We start from the raw sequence: 21,602 nt of genomic DNA on the forward strand, positions 1-21,602 counted from the left end.
TTAAGGGGAAATGTCGCTTTTTCGCATTTACGTCGGTTATTTAGGGGAAATGTCGCTTTTTCCCCCTTACGTCGTGTATTTGGGGGAAATTTGTCGACAATTCTATGTAACGTACAGTATTTGAATGAACCGCTTCTGGAGCTTAATTTTTCATAAACTTCGACGAATTAAGGCACCGCTTAATAAAAAAACAAAACTATTGTCATAAAAACAAGGTACAAAATACGGAACCAGGCATTCGGTTCATACGCATATAGACTGACTTCGTTTGTTGTTTAGCTAAAGTGTTCCGACATGCTTGGGAGCCATCACAAAAAACTTACGTGATGCAGGTGAGTGACGTGCTCTCAGATTTTCATGTTCATTGTAACTAATTACATTGTTAGGCCAATACTAAGAGTTCTGTTGAAGTCAGTGAGAATGTTCGTAGACGTAGGGCCACTGTGAACTTGTCACGTTCCCTTGGCTGTCATAGATCCACTTATAACAGAAGGTGGAATAAAATGAGAGCTGCTTTCATGAAAAAATATGACTTTCTTTCGTTCAGTGAGTTTGCTAATGAAAGCACCCTAAAAGGTAACTGAGTTCAACAATGTTGTTTATTAAATTGATAGAAGTAAAGAGAGAAATCACTTGTAATGACAGTACTTCAACTATTACACCATCGACTAGCAACATCAATCAAGGACTTTCAGATAATAGTGGTATGTATATTCAATTCATACGTGAATATATATCTTATAGGATCTCCTGAAGTGAACCTGTGCTCTCCAAAGTTCGTGAATCGCAAAGAAATGATGAACGACTTGATGATGTATCTAATGTCAAATACATCTCTGAGCATAAGGGATGCTGATCGGGTTCTGTATGGTCTACGATTTTTTATCCCTGACATACCGAAAAGCATCAGAGGTGTCCTAAAGACGTGTCCAAGTGTTCAACCAAAGTTTATCGGCAGTGGGGTTTACTACCATCTAGGATCGAAAACCAATCTGCTAAGATACGTTGAACTTTGGTTGTGTACTAGTGATTTTGACTTTTTAAATTTATATATCAGTGTGGATGGACTTTTTATGTCTAGAAGCTCCAATCAACAGTTATGGCCTATACTAGGACGGATCGTTGCCCCTAGGTTTAGTGACGTGTTCATGATAGGGATCTACGGAGGGAATGGTAAGCCGGCAGAATTCAACGAGTTTTCTGCGGACACAATTCCTGAAATAAAAGAAATGACTGATGTGGGTCTTTTTAGTGTAAAGTTTAATAAATGTATAGCTATTAGGTTGGCGGCTGTTATATGTGACGCACCTGCTCGTTCTTCTGTTAGGTACACGGTAAATCACAACGGTAAGGCAGGTTGCGATAGGTGTACTGTACTTGGGAGACGGCTGGAGGGGAAAACGACCTTTCCAAATGGAGTACATACCTTAAGAACGGACGACACCTTCCGTCGTCAGTCTCAATCAATTCACCATCAAGGACATTCTATTATGGAAACGCTTTCGATTGATATGATTTTAACTTTTCCTCTAGATCCTATGCACATGGTGTACCTCGGTGTTACCAAAAAACTAGCTAATTTATGGATAGATTTAGCACGCCGAAGACTGTGCGACTTTAACTCATGTGCAATTAGGGACATAAATAATTTATTAACGGGTTGTGTGGCAAGTACTTCTTCTGACTTTCCCCGTAAATGCCGTACACTAGACTTTGTATCGGCATGGAAAGCTTCTGAATGTAGGTTGTTTCTTCTGTATTTAGGCCCGGTGATTCTTGAAAAAACATTGCCACAACCTTTTTATCTTAATTTCCGGCGTTTAGCGTTATCCATGTATCTGCTTGCACATCCGAACTTACATAAAAATGTTGTAGAAACCGCCAAATTAGATTTACTAAACTTCCTAAATGAATACGCATGGTGTTATGGGTGTGAAAACTTAGTTTACAATGTGCATTCGTCACAGCACCTCCCTGACGACGTTCGTGCACATGGACCTTTAGATAGTTTTTCAGCCTTTCCATTCGAGTCTTACATGAGACAAATTAAGAATTCCGTGCGTGGTGGGTTTTTTTAGCAGGACTGTAGTAATATTCTCACTAAAGAGCTAAGTGAGTGCGTAGACCAATGTAAGGTACCATACAGGGTGCCTTTGAGTTACTAGTGTTCCATTAGTGCGGGTAGGGGCATTGCTTGCTTGTCATATGACATTTGAATTAGAAGATATAAGATAAGAAGCAGGTACGGTTAGGATGTGTAACGCGTGTCCATCCATCAGCTGGCGTGACAACCCATGGTGGTTAGAATAAGTTGTGAAAGGACCCGAGTCTGTAGGTTTCCCAAGAAAATGACGAAGATATGCACCAAATCACCTTATGAAGAGCGCCTCCAATCACTTAACCTCTACTCATTAGAGTATAGACGTCTTAGAGGTGACCTTCTAATGTCTTACACTTCTGGACATTCTCTTTAACACCTACTTAAGCTTAGTCTCAACACTAACCTAAGGGGTAACACCCGGAAACTAGAGACACAACATAGCAGGACGGACTGTAGACACAACTTCTACTCCTAAGGAGTTGTCAAATGCTGGAATTCGCTGCTGGCCGAGCTAGTCCCAGGAGTCCTTCGAGAGGCAACTGGGTCTATTCTTAAGGATTAAGGATAGTATCATACCATGATTTGCCAATTTCTTCTTCCTCTTTTATTGTTAACATACTTAGGTTCCTGCCTGGAGGATTTGGTGATCCCCTGCTACTAGACACGGAAGCCTGTTAAGCGAAAGCTTCTATTCAGTCCACAACCATTTGAACACATGAACTAGGTGCTGAGAGGCTCGCTTATCACAAGTTTCTTGCAACGATTAAGTAGATAAAACAAAGTAGCATTAGATTCAAAAATTTACTCAACTACTTTCATTAAGAATCGAATATCAAACAAAGGTTTAAACTAAGTACCCGTTTAAAAGTTGTATTGGTAATGTTGAGCCGCAGTTTTTTTTGTTTTTTTCCAAACGAAAGAGTAAAAGAAGTCGAAAAATACTGGAAGCGGTTGTGAGACTAAAATGGACGTCCAGCATCGTTTTTATAATCTGCTATTCGTTGAGTCTCCCGTAAACAGTTCCATAGGGCCATAGTTCTAAGGGCGAAACAGTTTTAAGGATCTGTGAAGACTCACTCCTGTTGCATTCTAAATGAAAAAATAGTGATGAATTTAGTCAGAAATGTGGAATAGATAAATAACTAAATTACACGTTTTTTAGCAAAGAATTTATGCAGTTGTGATTTACCTTGCGTTCATGAATATTAGATCAGGTCAGCTACTATTACTTGTGCAAAGCGTAACATGGGCTTAGTACCGTATTGCAACATTTTTATTATTTTGCTCCTATCTAAGTATTCCCATGCATCTGCGTCTAGTTTAACAAGAAGACATACAACTAGAGTTAGTGTCTGATAAACTAAAAGTCCCAGTTGTCAAAAAGATTCTTAACATTTGTTCACAGCCAGCTGCATTTAATTGAGGCACAGAACACTCATCTTCTAAGACTGTGTACTGCTGTTATGTGGGCAACTAAAACATCAGATGCTAAGCTATCTTGCTACCGATGTTATTGTTTAATGACAGTGATCATGAAATATGGTCAGTGATAGATGTACAGTCTAGAAATAAACAACAAACATACTTATCGCTATCTTATAATGTATGACAGCAAAAGCATCAAAGGCACGCTTTTTCCTATTTTTAATCAGACTGATCTGAATCAGTATACTCATTAGAAACAGGCAACTCTACTTAATAAACTGATCTGTTTCGTTACAGGCTTTAAGCACTATACTTAAGTATACAATAATTCTTTCAACTAAACTGAATTATACGACAACCAAGAATACTAAACTAAGCAAGTGTCATAGTTATTGTTTCATTTCCACAGACATGATGCTCAAAGTAGTTAAATGGACATAAATAAGCCGATAAAACCAAACTACGAAACATAGGCCAGTTGAACTTACCTAACAAAAGACTGAAGATCACACAGGTATTCAGTGTTTGACAACGCTTTTACCAGCAACACCTTCTAATATAATTTGTACCCACCAAGAGAAATCAAAAGACAGAGTCGAGGAGGTTTAACTGAACGCATTGCGTTTGTAAGCCTGTTCGTGTAGGAAGTTACATCCAGGCTCATTGAAGATGATGCAGGATCCATGAATTCTCCTGGAAGTCGAAGTGTCGTTCCATAAACGAGTTGAGCTGCAGTGTATTCAATGTTAGCCTTCACTGAATCGCGGATACCTAGTAAAACGAGTGGAAGAGCGTCGGTCCACTGTGAAACTTTTGCAGCTGATAGTGAAGCTCTTAGTTGTCGGTGAAAACGTTCTACCAACCCGTTTGCTTGTGGGTGATAGGGGGTTGTTCGGAAGCGAGTGATTCCTAAAAGTGTGGTCAGATGACGGAAAAGTTCAGAGTCAAACTGACATCCGCAGTCTGTAATGATGGTTGAAGGGCAGCCGAAGTTTGCTACCCATCGTTCGACGAAGGTGCGGGCCACTGTTTCAGCAGTGATGTCCTTGATAGGTACTGCTTCTGACCATCGCGTGAAACGGTCTACGCAGGTTAAGAGATAAAAGTATCCATTTGAATCTGGTAAAGGTTCTGCCAAATCCAGATGAACATGGTCGAAACGAGCATCGGGAGTTTTAAATGAGTCTAAGGGACATTTATTGTTTCTGACAACCTTAGACTTTTGACAGCTTACACGGGAGCGTGCCCACTCCCTCACGTCTTTATTCATGCCAGGCCAGCAAAACCATTCTGCTATAAGCTTGATGGTTGCACGAACACCTGGATGAGAAAGTTTGTGCAATGTGTTGAAGACATTGCGTCGATAATGTTTCGGCACGATTGGGCGATCCCTACCTGTAGATGTGTCACACAGTAAGGTTTCCTTACCTTTTCCCATCTGTTTGATGCGTAGTTTAAGGGTTGTAGACGATAACTCGTGCTGAAGATCACTGTCTTCTTTTTGAAGCTCGGTGAGTTTAAGAAGGTCGATCCCTTGGAAACTGTTCAAGGAGGTTATGCGAGGTAAGGCGTCTGCAACTACATTGTTTACTTCAGAGATGTGTTGAATGTCTGAAGTAAACTGCGAAATGTAGTCCAGTTGTCGAGACTCACGGGGAGATTACTTGTCTGAAGGAGAGCTTAGAGAGTATGTGAGTGGTTTATGGTCAGTGAAAAGAGTGAATTCACGACCTCCGATGTAGTGTTGAAAATGTCGTACAGCACAATACATAGCTAGGAGTCCTCTGACGAAAGTGCTGTACCTCTATTCAGTGTCTAGCAACCGTCTAGAGGAAAATGCAAAAATTTGCCAGGAGTGGTTAACCCATCGTTGTAAGACTCCTCCGATTTCTGAGTCTGTAGTGTCAGTTATTATGGCAAGCCCATATACCTTATTCTAACTTCCGGACATCCTATTTTATTCATTTTACTTGAGCCATATTTTGACCTTGTCAATTATTCGCTTGTCAGTCTTGACTGTTTTTATATGAGCGTATATGTGTGTGCCCTTCTTATCGCATTAATCACATGTCTGTAGCTTTATTTTGTCTGGCTATAAATATTGAGTAACGCTTGACAAAGATGGAGTTGGCTTCCCAGCCATCTTCCATACGCGTCATTTTTGCTTTGCTGTTTCATTCGCTTCATGTACGAAATATATGTATTCTCAAGTCAATTCTCGTTATTCGACTTATTTAATTCCGTTATTGGATAACGCGATTTAAGTCGACGATGATATGACGAGAATAAGCAATAACAAACATTCGTACAATCTAAAAGGAAGTCAGATACACGGGCCACTACAAGTCGGATGCGTCTACTGCAATACTCATTGGTGCTCGGGAGTCCTGATGTGCAAGCATTGTTGCTTTCGCGATAAGTTCCTTAATCGTGCAGAATGCTTTTCGTGCGGTGTCGTACAAATTAGTGGATTTCGCATTTCCACGAAGTTGATTGGTAAGAGGCTTCATAAGTAATGCGCATTTAGGTATGACTCGTCTATAGAAACTTATTAGGCCGTTAAACGTTCGTAACTGCTTGATCGTGGTCGGTTCTGGGTAACCTAGAATGACCACCGCTTTGGCTCTAAAGGGTGGGATTCCTTCAGCATCTATAGTATGTCCTAGAAAGTTAAATGAGTCGGTTCCGATTTGGCATTTCTGAATGTTTACAGTAATGCCATGTTTTTGAAGTCGATCGAAAACAAGATCCAGATGCTTGAGATGTGTTTCTCTGTCCGGACTTGCGATTAGACAGTCGTCAACATACGCATGTGCAATGTTGAGACCTCGAAAAACGTCGTCTAAGAAACTTTGGAATGTTTGAGCAGCATTTCTTAGACCAAAAGGCATTCGCAAAAATTCATAGAGTCCGAAGGGAGTTATGATAGTTGTTTTCGGAATATCGTCAGTAGCCATAGGGATTTGGTTATACGCTTTAAGGCAACGCTCCTAGGGTATCGTCCACTGATGGGGGCTGCGAGCACTTGAAGGTCAAACTGTAGCAAAATGATTGGTGCGTCACATCGACAGTTCGTGAAAATTTTCTGAAGCGGACAAATCAAGACATTTTTGGTTTGAATTGAGTTCAGCCACACCATGTCTGATAACGTTCATTCTTCAAGTAACAAAGACGATACCATCGTGATGATGCATGATATAGGACGAATCTTCAATGACATTATGTTATCTCGTAGATTTACAATTTGGGACAATCTTGAGACCTGTTTGAAGGAAGTTCATAAGGTAATATGACTTCTGTGGTTAACAATTATTTTTTTAGTATACTCATACTAAGTATGTTATATCAGTATGCAAAAAGAACAGTGATGATTCAACTCTAAAGTACTTTTTCGTGAGATATGTCTGTACATATGGACGTAAACGCAGTTCGTCAGTCAGATGCTTGCGTTCAGGATGTAGATGATGATAGTAATAATCATTCTTCTGAAGAGCATACAACTTCTAACTAGCCAACACAACCTAGGCAAAGGAGACGACGTCGGTCATCTACGTATGCCTTACTTCAAATGAATTTATCCTTCAGGTCGAAATATTGCCATTGTCAATCTGGATTTTGGGTCCGGGCAGTAAATGGTGAGCTGAAAGTCACCACTATTAAAACTGTGCACAACCATCCTTGCACAGAAGGATATATTTCTGTCGATCCATCGAGACGACATTTGACGTCAAGTGAACGCTTGTATTTAAGAACGTTTCTACTGAGTAATACACCAACTCGTAGCTTACGGCATATGGTTTCTTGGAAATTCCATAGACAACTTACCAAGGTCGATATCGCCAAAATGAGTTCATAGTTATACCCAGGTTGTTGAACTCACATTGTAATTAATTGAGTTTAGACACTAAAAATATCAATGACATCTTACAGCGTGTTCAAGCGAACACTGAAGTGAAAGTATTCAATGAAAATGGGAATATATCTATGATTTGCTTCAGCGTCAAGGAGCGAATAGCTGTTTACCACGCGTTCCCGGAGGTAGTATGCATTGATTCGACTTATCAGACCAACAATGTTGGGTAAGTAACGATCGGTAATAAATTTATCTTGAAGTTTTCCACTGTTCCAGCTAGTGGCGATTGATGGTCTTGGGCAAGAGCACACTGTTATGTATGCTCTTTGCAGGCAAAAACGACGCTAAAATGTCGTAAAACTGTTGCAATTCTTTAAAGACATAATGTGCGTTAGTGTGTGTTCCTTTGTCTCTATAAGCTTTGTAGACTTATTTCGACATAGCAACTGGTGGACAAGGAAATACATAATGGACTTGGTTCTTCGTGCTCTGGACAACATGTCAATCTCTACAGAAAGTGGTGATCTGCTAAAGAAGTTCACTAAAAACTACCACTCAATCCATACTCTTAGTGAACATTTGGCCAGTAAACTCATCCGTTCATGCCTCGAAGCATCGGAAGACATATACGCACAAGTGATGAGTTCAATCGGTGCTAATGATGAAGCTACATCGTCAGAATCCATTGTTAACACAGACCATAGCTATGCCTCTTGATAACAAGAAGTTCTAATATCGTAATCCTTTTAGTTTTGCATAAATTCATTTATATGGCCATTAGCTTATTCTTATATCGTAACAGCAGGGAAAGTGTACTGTCCAGTCTTATGTGGCTGTGAGACAGGGATGTTGTTTCGTGTTCTTGTGTGATAATTACCAGTTTGGCGCACACGCGATTAGTCATGTATACCGTTTACCAAATACTGCAACCTTGAACATGGCGTACCATACTATTAGTTCGAATTTCGACTTGTCACGATAGATAAGGATTGCCGTAATTAAAAGACTGATGCGTTATAAATGAAAACGTTTATTAAGGTTTAAATCTAGCACAAATGATCCATTAATAAATAACTTTTATTTCTTCGGAATTGTCCCCGTTAGGTCTGTGAACACTTGCGAAGACATCTGGAAATAAGATAGACAGGAAATAGTCATTGCAATATAAATGTTTACCAGGAACTAGTATGAAAACGGAAACCAGTATTCAATTACAGATCGAAAGTGCATTAAGCACACCCTTTCTTTGGATAGTCAATCACGCTTATTTCCTTTATCACTTGCGTTGCTTAGGAAAGTATGGGTCGCAACATACATGGTTTGTATTATTTAATTCTTTGGACAGGTTGCACTTCGGAAACTTAGACAGTGAACATATATAAAGACTACTGTGTGAACTTACTTTGAATCGTCATATTTAACCTGCAATCATTGATGCCTATTTTATTTTAGTCCGACGTAAGTTATGAGTAATTGTCATTTACGGCATCAGCACGTAACCTAGACAGCCTTGGTTGATTTTCGAAGATCACACAATCTGGCCACCTGACATCAAGATATCTTAATTATCGAATCGTACTTGTCAATGCTTTTTCATAACCGCTTTATATTATTACTTATTTCTGCTATTAGGTATTTTTGCAAGAATACCGACAGCCAAAACATTGTAACTCTGCACAAGCTATCTTAGCTTGATCTCTGGTAAAATCTTCACATAATTACACCTCTTCCGCATGATTATGATTTATCTCCTGTAATATAATCATTTGGTGGCTAATACATCTAACTGTAGAAAGTGATATTATCATCTTGGTATGTGTTATTATCATCTATAGCATTTATATAATATTTACAACACTCAGGGCACCTAATATTTTCACTATAAACCTATCCCTGCAATAAAAGTCGAGTAAAACAGTGAAAATCAGCCAAAAATGTGATAAAGAAGGGAAAAACGATAAATCTTGCCATGGTATCGTTATTTGTAACGCAGTTTTGGTAGCCTTGACGACAATGAAATTTCTACGACGATATATGACTGGATCACGCTATTTCCTATTTTGAAAAATGATTTGTCTACCATCAGTGTATACCTAAATAGAAATAATTGCTAGTCTGCGATGCAAATACGAAAAAACTATTATAGCAGCACCTGAATAATGAATTTTCAAGGAATTCGAGATACCATGTAACGCAAAATGGAAAAACCCCTTTTTACCTAATTATGAAAACGGAAAATAGACTTTCAAATTTATTGATGATTAATTTCGAATTTTGGTTGTGCGCAAAGCAGAAATGAAAAAGCAGCGCAAAAAAGTATCGCGATAACCCTGCAGCGCTACCTACGCTTTAACTAAGTCGATTTTCGAAAGGACAGTTGTACCTTTCAAGGTAGCTGTCAAATCGTAAATGTGAAGCAACGGGTAACGAAAGGGAATGGTTTTCACATTCAATCGCCGATAGTCACCAGTTGGACGCCAATCGTTGCTATCCTTTTTAGGGACCATGTGCAACGGAGATGCATATGGGCTATTTGACGGTCGTATGATCCCTAAGTCTATCATGTGGTCGAACTCGTTTTTCACCAACCTTAGCTTTTCGGGGGCTAGTCATCGTGCTTTAGGGAATACAAGTGGTCCTGTAGTCGTGGTGTGATGTGTAACGTTGCTGGTCACACACGGTAGTTTCGGTTGAGTTTGTTGTATCCCACGGTACTTATCGGGTAGTGGTTGATAGAGTGGGTCTATCGTATGCTTAATTGTGACTGGGGATAATCTGCAACCAGAAAAGGAAGTTACGCAAACGGATAATTTAGTGTTTCCGTCTACTAGCCTCCGTTTGCGCGTATCGATGGTTAGATTATGGTGTTGTAGAAGGTCCATACCAATGATTAGCATAGAAACATCTGCAACAACGAAGATCCAGTGAATGGGTTTGCGTAAACCTACGTTCAAGTAAACGTAAAGTAACGGAAAGAAAAAGATGCAAATCCCTCCGCAGCTTCTTTGTTGAACAGTATTGTCATTTACTTGTTTCTTCTACCTTTTGTGTATTCCAACCTTTGTTTCGATCTCGTTTAACCATATCTTTTGTTCTCCAGTCTTCCCCGTTTGAGCCTTTATTATGCGACTTTGATTAAAGACTTGCTTTTGTTACCTAATTTTCTATTGCATGTTGCCGGACCATTGACAGTAAGGTTGTGTTTGACTAAGCTCAAGGTCACGGCGTGGTTCAGTGTGTGATTGTGAACCTGCTGACTGCCTGCTTGGGAGGATTGCTGGTATCCCTGCAGATAGATATTTGACCCCATCTTGTTGGGAATATTTGTATTGATTCTCAGGTATCAAACCCTTTAGTATTAACTGTCTCTTTCATCGTTTAGCGCACTACTTTGCGTTAGAGAAACTTCTGACTGTATAGCACAGGCTGTACCGTTCGAGGTATTTTGTATTTTTGATGTAATTTGTTCTGTTTTCTTAATTACAACCGTTTATATTGAGCACAGAGTTTGTGTTTTGATATAATATAATACGAGTATCTCAAAGACGCGTTGTGAGCTATATAGAGGAACTTGGTCAGGTCTAATCGAATAAATTTTGGGTTCGTCAGTCCGTTGTTCCAACCGAATATTGGCTGTTCGGTCGTTACACGTTGATGTAATCACAAATAACAATATCTTCGTTTTGAAGTTGTGCGAAGAATTGTTTTCTTTGATAATGTTCAATGTGTAGTGTTCAAGCAACTCGAGGGCATTAATTCTAGTCTGTAAAGTAGCACTTCTTGAGCATCTTGTAGCCTGAGTGATTGCGTTTGTCTCAAGATAGTAGTTTATCTGGATACCAGCAGCCATCACAGGACCTGGAAGAAAATTGGTTGTTTGCCATGTGAAAACTTATAAGTTGAAAATCAGAGTACCCAAATAAAATGATCAGTTGAAGAAATTCAACTAATTAGTAGTGAAGACTGTATGAGAAGTTCGAATGGAAAAAACGAACGGGGAACAATGAATTTAACAAGCTAGATAGGAAGTAATTGGATGTATGCAGTGGTGATAACCATGTTAATTCGCGGGATATGCATCAGACACAGCTGATTCAAGAGAAAGATAACATGCTTGCGAAGTTTCTTCTCAAAGCCGCTCAATGATATGGTTGTGGTCACTTCCGCTTGGAGATCCTTCCAAGCGTTACAAGTCCTAACGAGAGGAGGTGGAAGGGTACCTGCACTTTTGTCTTTGACGTGCGATTTTTCATGAGATTCCTCACGGATTACGATAGAGATTTTCGGGTAGTGTGTTAGGGTTGGGGTGAATCAGACTGCTTAAATTATATGCCATTGTAATATCACCTCTTATTCTCTTGAGTTGAGGTTTATATCACACTCCGGTTATCCATCTCTCTAGTTGGTCTTAAAGATTTATATCCTGCCTAAAGACAGTAGGATCAACAATAAAACTCATCTTTGCGACCTTCACTATAAGAAGTACGTGCAGTAATGTGTCGAAAGCCTTTGCAAAGGCTAGGAATATTACGTGGACTGGTATCTTTCGGTCTCAACAGATCGTCCAATTGTGAGGAGATTAGCCCCATATGGCCTGCTTCTCCTAAATTCTTGCTTAAATTCATGTGAATGTCGTTCTATCTATTTATTACCTCGTTTGGTCATTGACCAATCATTTCATCAACTTTATTGGGATTAGGAGTAATGCGACTCGTCCGTATCAAGCTGGGTATTTCCTATCTCATTCACGATTGCCGAGAGAGTAGCATGTGTCCATTGCCATCAGTGAAATCGTTCTATCCAACCTGTTAGCTTGTGTGTGACAGATGAACATTTGTTGTTATTAATCACCTTGAATTTCTGTCAGCTTACACGTGAGAGTGCCAACTCCACCACATCTTTATTCATACCAGGACAATAAAATCGTTCTGATCGTTACTCGATGTTTGTGCAACGTATTGAAGACGTTGTATCGATAATATTTGGGCACTATTGAACGATCTCTACATGTAGGTGTGTCATATAGTAAAATGTCCTTGCCTGTTCTCATTTGTTTGATACACAGTTTCAGAGTTGTGAAAGATAACTCGTGCTGAAAATCAGTGTTTCTTTTTAGAAGGTAGGAGAGGTTTTAGTGGGGCCCTTTATTTAGACGTCATTTACATCGGATGATGTCGACGGACTCACCACTTTAGTGGCTCGGTATATATTGTCTATTGAATCGTAGGGTGAGCTTATCCGCAACGAAACCATGTAAACTTAATGTATCGCACAGGGTCATCTGTGCGTCCAAGCAACCACAGATTTTGTCATTTCATAATGTAGTTTTAATTAAATAACTAGATTATGTAGTTAATTTTGCTCTGTTGTTGATTTTTATTCGCCACGTCCGACTTCGTTACAATGTACGTTCACTGCACTCTGAGATGTTATCCCAGGTCAGTGAGTTTAATCATATAGTTGATTGTTTCCAAATAGACCGTCAGTGTATAATTTTACTAAAGAAAAGTTTGTTGTACTGTAAACTATGTTTCTATGAACGACTGACTGTTGTCTTCAGTCGGAAAGCAATATATATATTCTTTGTCATGTAGCGGTAAATAAATCCCCAAAATAAATAGCTCTGTAAGTTTTCGACATTGGATGTTGACTACATTAGCTTTAATGGACTCACCTAGCTGAAGGCGCTCGGTCATGCATCGGCACCAGATCACGAGAGGGAACGCTGTGCTCAACACCTACCGCAATCGCTAGACAGATTAGATCAGAGAATTCCGATATATTGGTAATCGCCAAATACACTCTTCCGATCTCCTCGACTCTGTCTTCTGATTTCTCTTGGTGGGTACAAATTATATTAGGTGTTGCTGGTAAAAGCGTTGTCAAACACTGAACACCTGTGTCATCTTCATTGGTGAGACCGATGTGATCTGGTACACCTAATTGCAACTGTGAGTCTGTTCCTTTTTGGGATTTTTATATATCATTGCCCTATTTTTCATTTTTTTAAACATTGTGATTTTTTTTCGTGTTTTTTCTTGGATATATATATTTTCCCCTCGTTGATTATCGTACTTCATATTTCATCATGACTGAACAAACATCCAAAGTAATCAAGCTAAAGACTTTGTCCACGCCTTCGTTTCAACTGATGCTTTTCTGACCCGACAATATCGAAGCCTGGTTCTGTTACGCAGAAGCCGCCTTCCCCGAGCACGGCGTGAACGACACACGTGCACAATTCCTCGCAGTAGTCGAGGCACTACCGCGGGAATTCAACAGGTGCGTAACACCTAGTATGTTTACTAGAGATGTTTCCAAACCTAACGAAATCTTGACAGATGTAACGACCGAACAGCCAATATTCGGTTGGAACAACGGACTGACGAACCCAAAATTTATTCGATTAGACCTGACCAAGTTCCTCTATATAGCTCACAACGCGTCTTTGAGATACTCGTATTATATTATATCAAAACACAAACTCTGTGCTCAATATAAACGGTTGTAATTAAGAAAACAGAACAAATTACATCAAAAATACAAAATACCTCGAACGGTACAGCCTGTGCTATACAGTCAGAAGTTTCTCTAACGCAAAGTAGTGCGCTAAACGATGAAAGAGACAGTTAATACTAAAGGGTTTGATACCTGAGAATCAATACAAATATTCCCAACAAGATGGGGTCAAATATCTATCTGCAGGGATACCAGCAATCCTCCCAAGCAGGCAGTCAGCAGGTTCACAATCACACACTGAACCACGCCGTGACCTTGAGCTTAGTCAAACACAACCTTACTGTCAATGGTCCGGCAACATGCAATAGAAAATTAGGTAACAAAAGCAAGTCTTTAATCAAAGTCGCATAATAAAGGCTCAAACGGGGAAGACTGGAGAACAAAAGATATGGTTAAACGAGATCGAAACAAAGGTTGGAATACACAAAAGGTAGAAGAAACAAGTAAATGACAATACTGTTCAACAAAGAAGCTGCGGAGGGATTTGCATCTTTTTCTTTCCGTTACTTTACGTTTACTTGAACGTAGGTTTACGCAAACCCATTCACTGGATCTTCGTTGTTGCAGATGTTTCTATGCTAATCATTGGTATGGACCTTCTACAACACCATAATCTAACCATCGATACGCGCAAACGGAGGCTAGTAGACGGAAACACTAAATTATCCGTTTGCGTAACTTCCTTTTCTGGTTGCAGATTATCCCCAGTCACAATTAAGCATACGATAGACCCACTCTATCAACCACTACCCGATAAGTACCGTGGGATACAACAAACTCAACCGAAACTACCGTGTGTGACCAGCAACGTTACACATCACACCACGACTACAGGACCACTTGTATTCCCTAAAGCACGATGACTAGCCCCCGAAAAGCTAAGGTTGGTGAAAAACGAGTTCGACCACATGATAGACTTAGGGATCATACGACCGTCAAATAGCCCATATGCATCTCCGTTGCACATGGTCCCTAAAAAGGATAGCAACGATTGGCGTCCAACTGGTGACTATCGGCGATTGAATGTGAAAACCATTCCCTTTCGTTACCCGTTGCTTCACATTCACGATTTGACAGCTATCTTGAAAGGTACAACTGTCCTTTCGAAAATCGACTTGGTTAAAGCGTATAACCAAATCCCTATGGCTACTGACGATATTCCGAAAACAACTATCATAACTCCCTTCGGACTCTATGAATTTTTGCGAATGCCTTTTGGTCTAAGAAATGCTGCTCAAACATTCCAAAGTTTCTTAGACGACGTTTTTCGAGGTCTCAACATTGCACATGCGTATGTTGACGACTGTCTAATCGCAAGTCCGGACAGAGAAACACATCTCAAGCATCTGGATCTTGTTTTCGATCGACTTCAAAAACATGGCATTACTGTAAACATTCAGAAATGCCAAATCGGAACCGACTCATTTAACTTTCTAGGACATACTATAGATGCTGAAGGAATCCCACCCTTTAGAGCCAAAGCGGTGGTCATTCTAGGTTACCCAGAACCGACCACGATCAAGCAGTTACGAACGTTTAACGGCCTAATAAGTTTCTATAGACGAGTCATACCTAAATGCGCATTACTTATGAAGCCTCTTACCAATCAACTTCGTGGAAATGCGAAATCCACTAATTTGTACGACACCGCACGAAAAGCATTCTGCACGATTAAGGAACTTATCGCGAAAGCAACAATGCTTGCACATCAGGACTCCCGAGCACCAATGAGTATTGCAGTAGACGCATCCGACTTGTAGTGGCCCGTGTATCTGACTTCCTTTTAGATTGTACGAATGTTTGTTATTGCTTATTCTCGTCATATCATCGTCGACTTAAATCGCGTTATCCAATAACGGAATTAAATAAGTCGAATAACGAGAATTGACTTGAGAATACATATATTTCGTACATGAAGCGAATGAAACAGCAAAGCAAAAATGACGCGTATGGAAGATGGCTGGGAAGCCAACTCCATCTTTGTCAAGCGTTACTCAATATTTATAGTCAGACAAAATAAAGCTACAGACATGTGATTAATGCGATAAGAAGGGCACACACATATACGCTCATATAAAAACAGTCAAGACTGACAAGCGAATAATTGACAAGGTCAAAATATGGCTCAAGTAAAATGAATAAAATAGGATGTCCGGAAGTTAGAATAAGGTATATGGGCTTGCCATAATAACTGACACTACAGACTCAGAAATCGGAGGAGTCTTACAACGATGGGTTAACCACTCCTGGCAAATTTTTGCATTTTCCTCTAGACGGTTGCTAGACACTGAATAGAGGTACAGCACTTTCGTCAGAGGACTCCTAGCTATGTATTGTGCTGTACGACATTTTCAACACTACATCGGAGGTCGTGAATTCACTCTTTTCACTGACCATAAACCACTCACATACTCTCTAAGCTCTCCTTCAGACAAGTAATCTCCCCGTGAGTCTCGACAACTGGACTACATTTCGCAGTTTACTTCAGACATTCAACACATCTCTGAAGTAAACAATGTAGTTGCAGACGCCTTACCTCGCATAACCTCCTTGAACAGTTTCCAAGGGATCGACCTTCTTAAACTCACCGAGCTTCAAAAAGAAGACAGTGATCTTCAGCACGAGTTATCGTCTACAACCCTTAAACTACGCATCAAACAGATGGGAAAAGGTAAGGAAACCTTACTGTGTGACACATCTACAGGTAGGGATCGCCCAATCGTGCCGAAACATTATCGACGCAATGTCTTCAACACATTGCACAAACTTTCTCATCCAGGTGTTCGTGCAACCATCAAGCTTATAGCAGAATGGTTTTGCTGGCCTGGCATGAATAAAGACGTGAGGGAGTGGGCACGCTCCCGTGTAAGCTGTCAAAAGTCTAAGGTTGTCAGAAACAATAAATGTCCCTTAGACTCATTTAAAACTCCCGATGCTCGTTTCGACCATGTTCATCTGGATTTGGCAGAACCTTTACCAGATTCAAATGGATACTTTTATCTCTTAACCTGCGTAGACCGTTTCACGCGATGGTCAGAAGCAGTACCTATCAAGGACATCACTGCTGAAACAGTGGCCCGCACCTTCGTCGAACGATGGGTAGCAAACTTCGGCTGCCCTTCAACCATCACTACAGACCGCGGATGTCAGTTTGACTCTGAACTTTTCCGTCATCTGACCACACTTTTAGGAATCACTCGCTTCCGAACAACCCCCTATCACCCACAAGCAAACGGGTTGGTAGAACGTTTTCACCGACAACTAAGAGCTTCACTATCAGCTGCAAAAGTTTCACAGTGGACCGACGCTCTTCCACTCGTTTTACTAGGTATCCGCGATTCAGTGAAGGCTAACATTGAATACACTGCAGCTCAACTCGTTTATGGAACGACACTTCGACTTCCAGGAGAATTCATGGATCCTGCATCATCTTCAATGAGCCTGGATGTAACTTCCTACACGAACAGGCTTACAAACGCAATGCGTTCAGTTAAACCTGTTTCCACTCGACCACAATCAACCGATTTTTTCGTTCAACCTGACTTACGACATAGTACACACGTTTTCGTTCGTCGAGACTCGCATCGATGACCTTTCGAGTCAGCATAAGAAGGACCTTTCAAAGTTCTTCAACGTGAATCTAAGTACTATATAGTCGATAAGAACGGAACAAACGATAGCATCAGCATCGATCGCCTCAAAGCAGCGTATTTAGGAGATCCTATTCATGTCGACTTTCCTTCGGTACAATCTCACAACACGACTCCTACACTCATAATTCCTCAACCGACAACCAACACTAGCGATGACACTCCGAATGTGTCTGAAAATAAACTTTAAACGACGCGTTCTGGAAGAAGAGTAAGATTTCCAGAACATTTAAACGACTGCTGTTGTTCCTCGGTCCCATATAGTAAGGAAAGACGACCAGACGTTGCTAAACCTAGCAAGCCGTCAGAAGAGTGTTTACCAACGACAAACTCGTTGGGTTTAAACTTCTGGATGGCCACGTCTTAGGGTCATCACTACCCCACTAGGTAGGGAGTGATCTGTAGCGGTAAATAAATCCCCAAAATAAATAGCTCTGTAAGTTTTCGACATTGGATGTTGACTACATTAGCTTTAATGGACTCACCTAGCTGAAGGCGCTCGGTCATGCATCGGCACCAGATCACGAGAGGGAACGCTGTGCTCAACACCTACCGCAATCGCTAGACAGATTAGATCAGAGAATTCCGATATATTGGTAATCGCCAAATACACTCTTCCGATCTCCTCGACTCTGTCTTCTGATTTCTCTTGGTGGGTACAAATTATATTAGGTGTTGCTATTAAAAGCGTTGTCAAACACTGAATACCTGTGCCATCTTCACAGTAATTAACGACTTGGTGCGAGAAACGAAACTTCAGACATAGACAACTTGATCTGTCCTCTCAAATGACCAGCCCCAGATGGAAGGAAAATATTGGACTTATTGATACCAAGGTCATTGTTCAGTATACGATAGGCCAATATTATATCACCCCGTATTCCAAGGTAAGATAACGCGAATATGTTGAGGTGTCTCAGTTTGTTTTCATAAGATAGGCTAGAGAGACTTTTCACCTTTCCCTCAACGTTGGACCTATTCCAGCATATCTGTCTCATATTTGAAACAAGAACTCGCTGCTTGAATCCCATATTCCAAATGCGGTCTTACGAAAGTCGGGTAAACTCAGCTAAATATTTCTTCATCTAAATACTGGAAAGACGTACAGATAACTCATAATACCCTATAGCTTTTTGTAGCAACAGCCTTACAGTGATTGGTAGTTTCGAGATCGCTGCTAATTATGACTCCGAAGTCTTTGTTGTTTATTACTTTGGGTAACACGAATCCACGTATTGTGTAGTGACACAAATCATTATTGTCATTCAATTGCATCGCCACACTATTGTTAGGATTCGCTTCTAGTGACTATCCATCCATCCATGCAATCGATGATCGTCCTGTAATACTATTCTATCTGACATATGGGTTTCTAAATCTTTATGTCATTGGCGAAGAATAGAATGGATGACTTAGCCACAGTTGGTAATTTATTTACGTGAAATAAAAGGAGAAAATGGTTAAGGATTGTGCCCTGCAGAATTCCACTTTTTGCAAGTTCCCACGATGAGAGAGTTCAGTTTACCCTTACCCTCTGTCCCTCGTCAGGGAAAGCCGCTTGTCCACTTTATGACCCTATAATGGATTGCAAAACTTTGCAGTTTTAGTCTAACACCCGGATGGGAGACCTTATCAAAGGCTTTACTCAGAACTATGAAAATCATATATACAGGAATATTTCGATCTTTTGTCAAAGCCCAATTTTCTCTTGCAACGAGCAGATTTGTCAAACATGGTAAGAATATCCGTAAACCTTGTTGTTCCCTGGATGAAAGTGTAGCGGTAAATAAATCCCCAAAATAAATAGCTCTGTAAGTTTTCGATATTGGATGTTGACCACATTAGTTTTAATGGACTCACCTAGCTGAAGGCGCTCGGTCATGCATCCGCACCAGATCACGAGAGGGAACGCCGTGCTCAACATCCCTTGCAATCACTAACCACATTAGATCAGCCTATCCACGATATACTGGTAACCTATCAAATATATCGTCGAACCTCCTTGCTTCTTTCTCTTGATTTCACTTGGTGGGTACGCTTCATATTAGGTGTTACTGGTTAAAGCGTTGTCAAACTCCGAATACCTGTGGCAACTTCAAAAGATTGTGCCCCTCAACACAGTTCATAATAACCATCCGAATGATCTATTCAATTAGTTTTACAACTACACTGGTTAAACTAACGGGTAAATAGTTTTCAGGTCCCTACTCGCCGCCTTATGCACCGTAATAATTATTGCGAATTCCAGCCCCTTGGCAGCATGGACTGCCGCAGACATATCAGGCTGAAGATGCCACAGGTATTTGCAGTTTGACAACACTTTAACCAGTAACATCTATAACTGAATCGTGCCACTCAGTAGAATCAAAAGTCAGACGTGAGGAGATTCGAAGATAAATTTGATAGGTTACCAGTATATCGTGGATAGGCTGATCTAATCTGGTTAGTGATTGCAGGGGATGTTGAGCACGGCGTTCCCTCTCGTAACCTGGTGCGGATGCATGACCGAGAGCCTTCAGCTAGGTGAGTACATTAAATCTAACGTGGTAAGCATGAAACGTCGGACTAACAAAGCTATTGAATTTGGGGATTTATTTACCGTTGAACATCTTTCTACATCTAGTGGGGTAGTGACGACGTGGGCAGCTAGATGCTTAAACCTAAAAGAGCTTGTAGTTAGTATTCACTCTTTTGATAACTTGCTTTGTTTAGACGCGTCTGTTTGTCTTTTCCTACTACCAAGGGCCATGTGGTACAATAAATTAACGAAAAAAGGTACAATAAAGATTTCGATCCCTCGTAAACCTCGTCGTTTTTTGTCCTTTCCAGACATTCTGGAAAAGAAAAAATGATATGAAAGTGTATGTTGAATTACACTTGTATGTGTGTGAAGACGAAAAACGGGCGAAGAAAGGACAGTTGACAGGAATAACAAATAAAACTTGTTTATTTTTCGAAATAAAATAAATAATTGTTTACAATAATAATATCATGCGATTATCCGTGTAACGATTCAAATATAGAAGTGATGCATAATCCGATTTGAAAATTAAAAATGGAACCATATCATTGAAATCCATTACTCGACACAATGACTTATCAAGATCATTTTGAATATAGTCCATCCTATCATCTTCATGTAAAGAAACGTACAATGCATCAAGATATGGTTGTATCCATTTCGTAATATTATCAGATATAATTTTGATTAATTCCACTTGATCGTTTTCGAATTTCAATGTTGTCTGTGAGAATGCATTTTCACTAATTACGTTATCTAACTGAGACTGTGTAAACAACACAACAAAAGTAAGCGAAAATGCTAGTGGAATATTTGCTTTACTTTACTGATTTATTTAAACACATGAACATTGGTATAAAGGGGCACAAAACTATAAATGGGCAACACAAGTTATCATTAAATATGTCTGTCCACTCGGGTACTACCAGAGTACCCAAACCGAACCAGGTGTTTTTCTCCTTGAACCTGTGACTCGGAGATTTAGTCTAACCTACAAGGCAGTGGCAGGAGAGTAATATGTCGAGATGCGGTCCTATGGTAGACGGTGACCAAAAATGGGTTCGTACGCCATTTGTTCTTCAAGGACCCCGGAAACCATATGCATGATTGGTTTTTCAACTGTCCTAAGTGGATGATTTGTACCCACCAATCCGAATTAGATGCTGGACATTCGCTTTTCGTGGCCATATGCGAGCATTTCGAGAGGGAGAGGGGATTCTCACCATTCTCGACAGTACCAGGGCATTTGGCGGTTATATGTGGGTAGTTGTTGTTGACAACTTAATATGAATTATTGACTATGGTATTATACAGTTAAGACGTGACAACTGTAGATATCAAAGTATTATTAACCTCATACTTAAAACAATGAATCCAGAGTGGACAAATTGAACAAATTTACAATATCCATACATACATAACTCGATAAGAATCCTGTGGGTAATAATGAAGTATCACTGAAATGCATTTCCTGTCGTTTAAACTAGTAGAAATGATTTGCATGAATCAAATGGACAGGTAGTGGAGCGATAG

At 40.1% G+C, this 21,602-nt stretch overlaps 2 protein-coding genes across 4 annotated transcripts in view; one reads left to right on the plus strand and one right to left on the minus strand.

Moving 5' to 3' along the window:
* Positions 1 to 503: 503 nt before the first annotated feature.
* On the plus strand, positions 504 to 1,780 carry MS3_00010570 (uncharacterized protein; the record flags this gene model as incomplete). The annotated part of the gene is made up of 4 exons (XM_051218945.1): positions 504 to 576; positions 615 to 704; positions 745 to 775; positions 1,765 to 1,780. 4 exons carry the CDS (start codon positions 504 to 506, stop codon positions 1,778 to 1,780), a joined length of 210 nt encoding a protein of 69 aa, XP_051068800.1.
* A 17,693-nt stretch (positions 1,781 to 19,473) lies between these two features.
* MS3_00004902 (uncharacterized protein) overlaps positions 19,474 to 21,602 on the minus strand; it is a 64,183-nt gene continuing 62,054 nt past the window's right edge. The window contains exon 28 of one of the 3 annotated variants that reach the window (XM_051212876.1): positions 19,474 to 20,835. Coding sequence is in view for 2 of the 3 variants with exons in the window: in XM_051212877.1 (XP_051068802.1) it covers positions 20,524 to 20,835 (312 nt within the window). In the remaining variant the exon portion in view is untranslated. The remainder of the gene's footprint in view (positions 20,836 to 21,602) is intronic. The other 2 variants (XM_051212877.1, XM_051212878.1) reach the window with 2 other exon arrangements.

Source organism: Schistosoma haematobium, chromosome 3 (genome assembly GCF_000699445.3).
Source record: "Schistosoma haematobium chromosome 3, whole genome shotgun sequence".
NCBI lineage: Eukaryota > Metazoa > Platyhelminthes > Trematoda > Strigeidida > Schistosomatidae > Schistosoma > Schistosoma haematobium.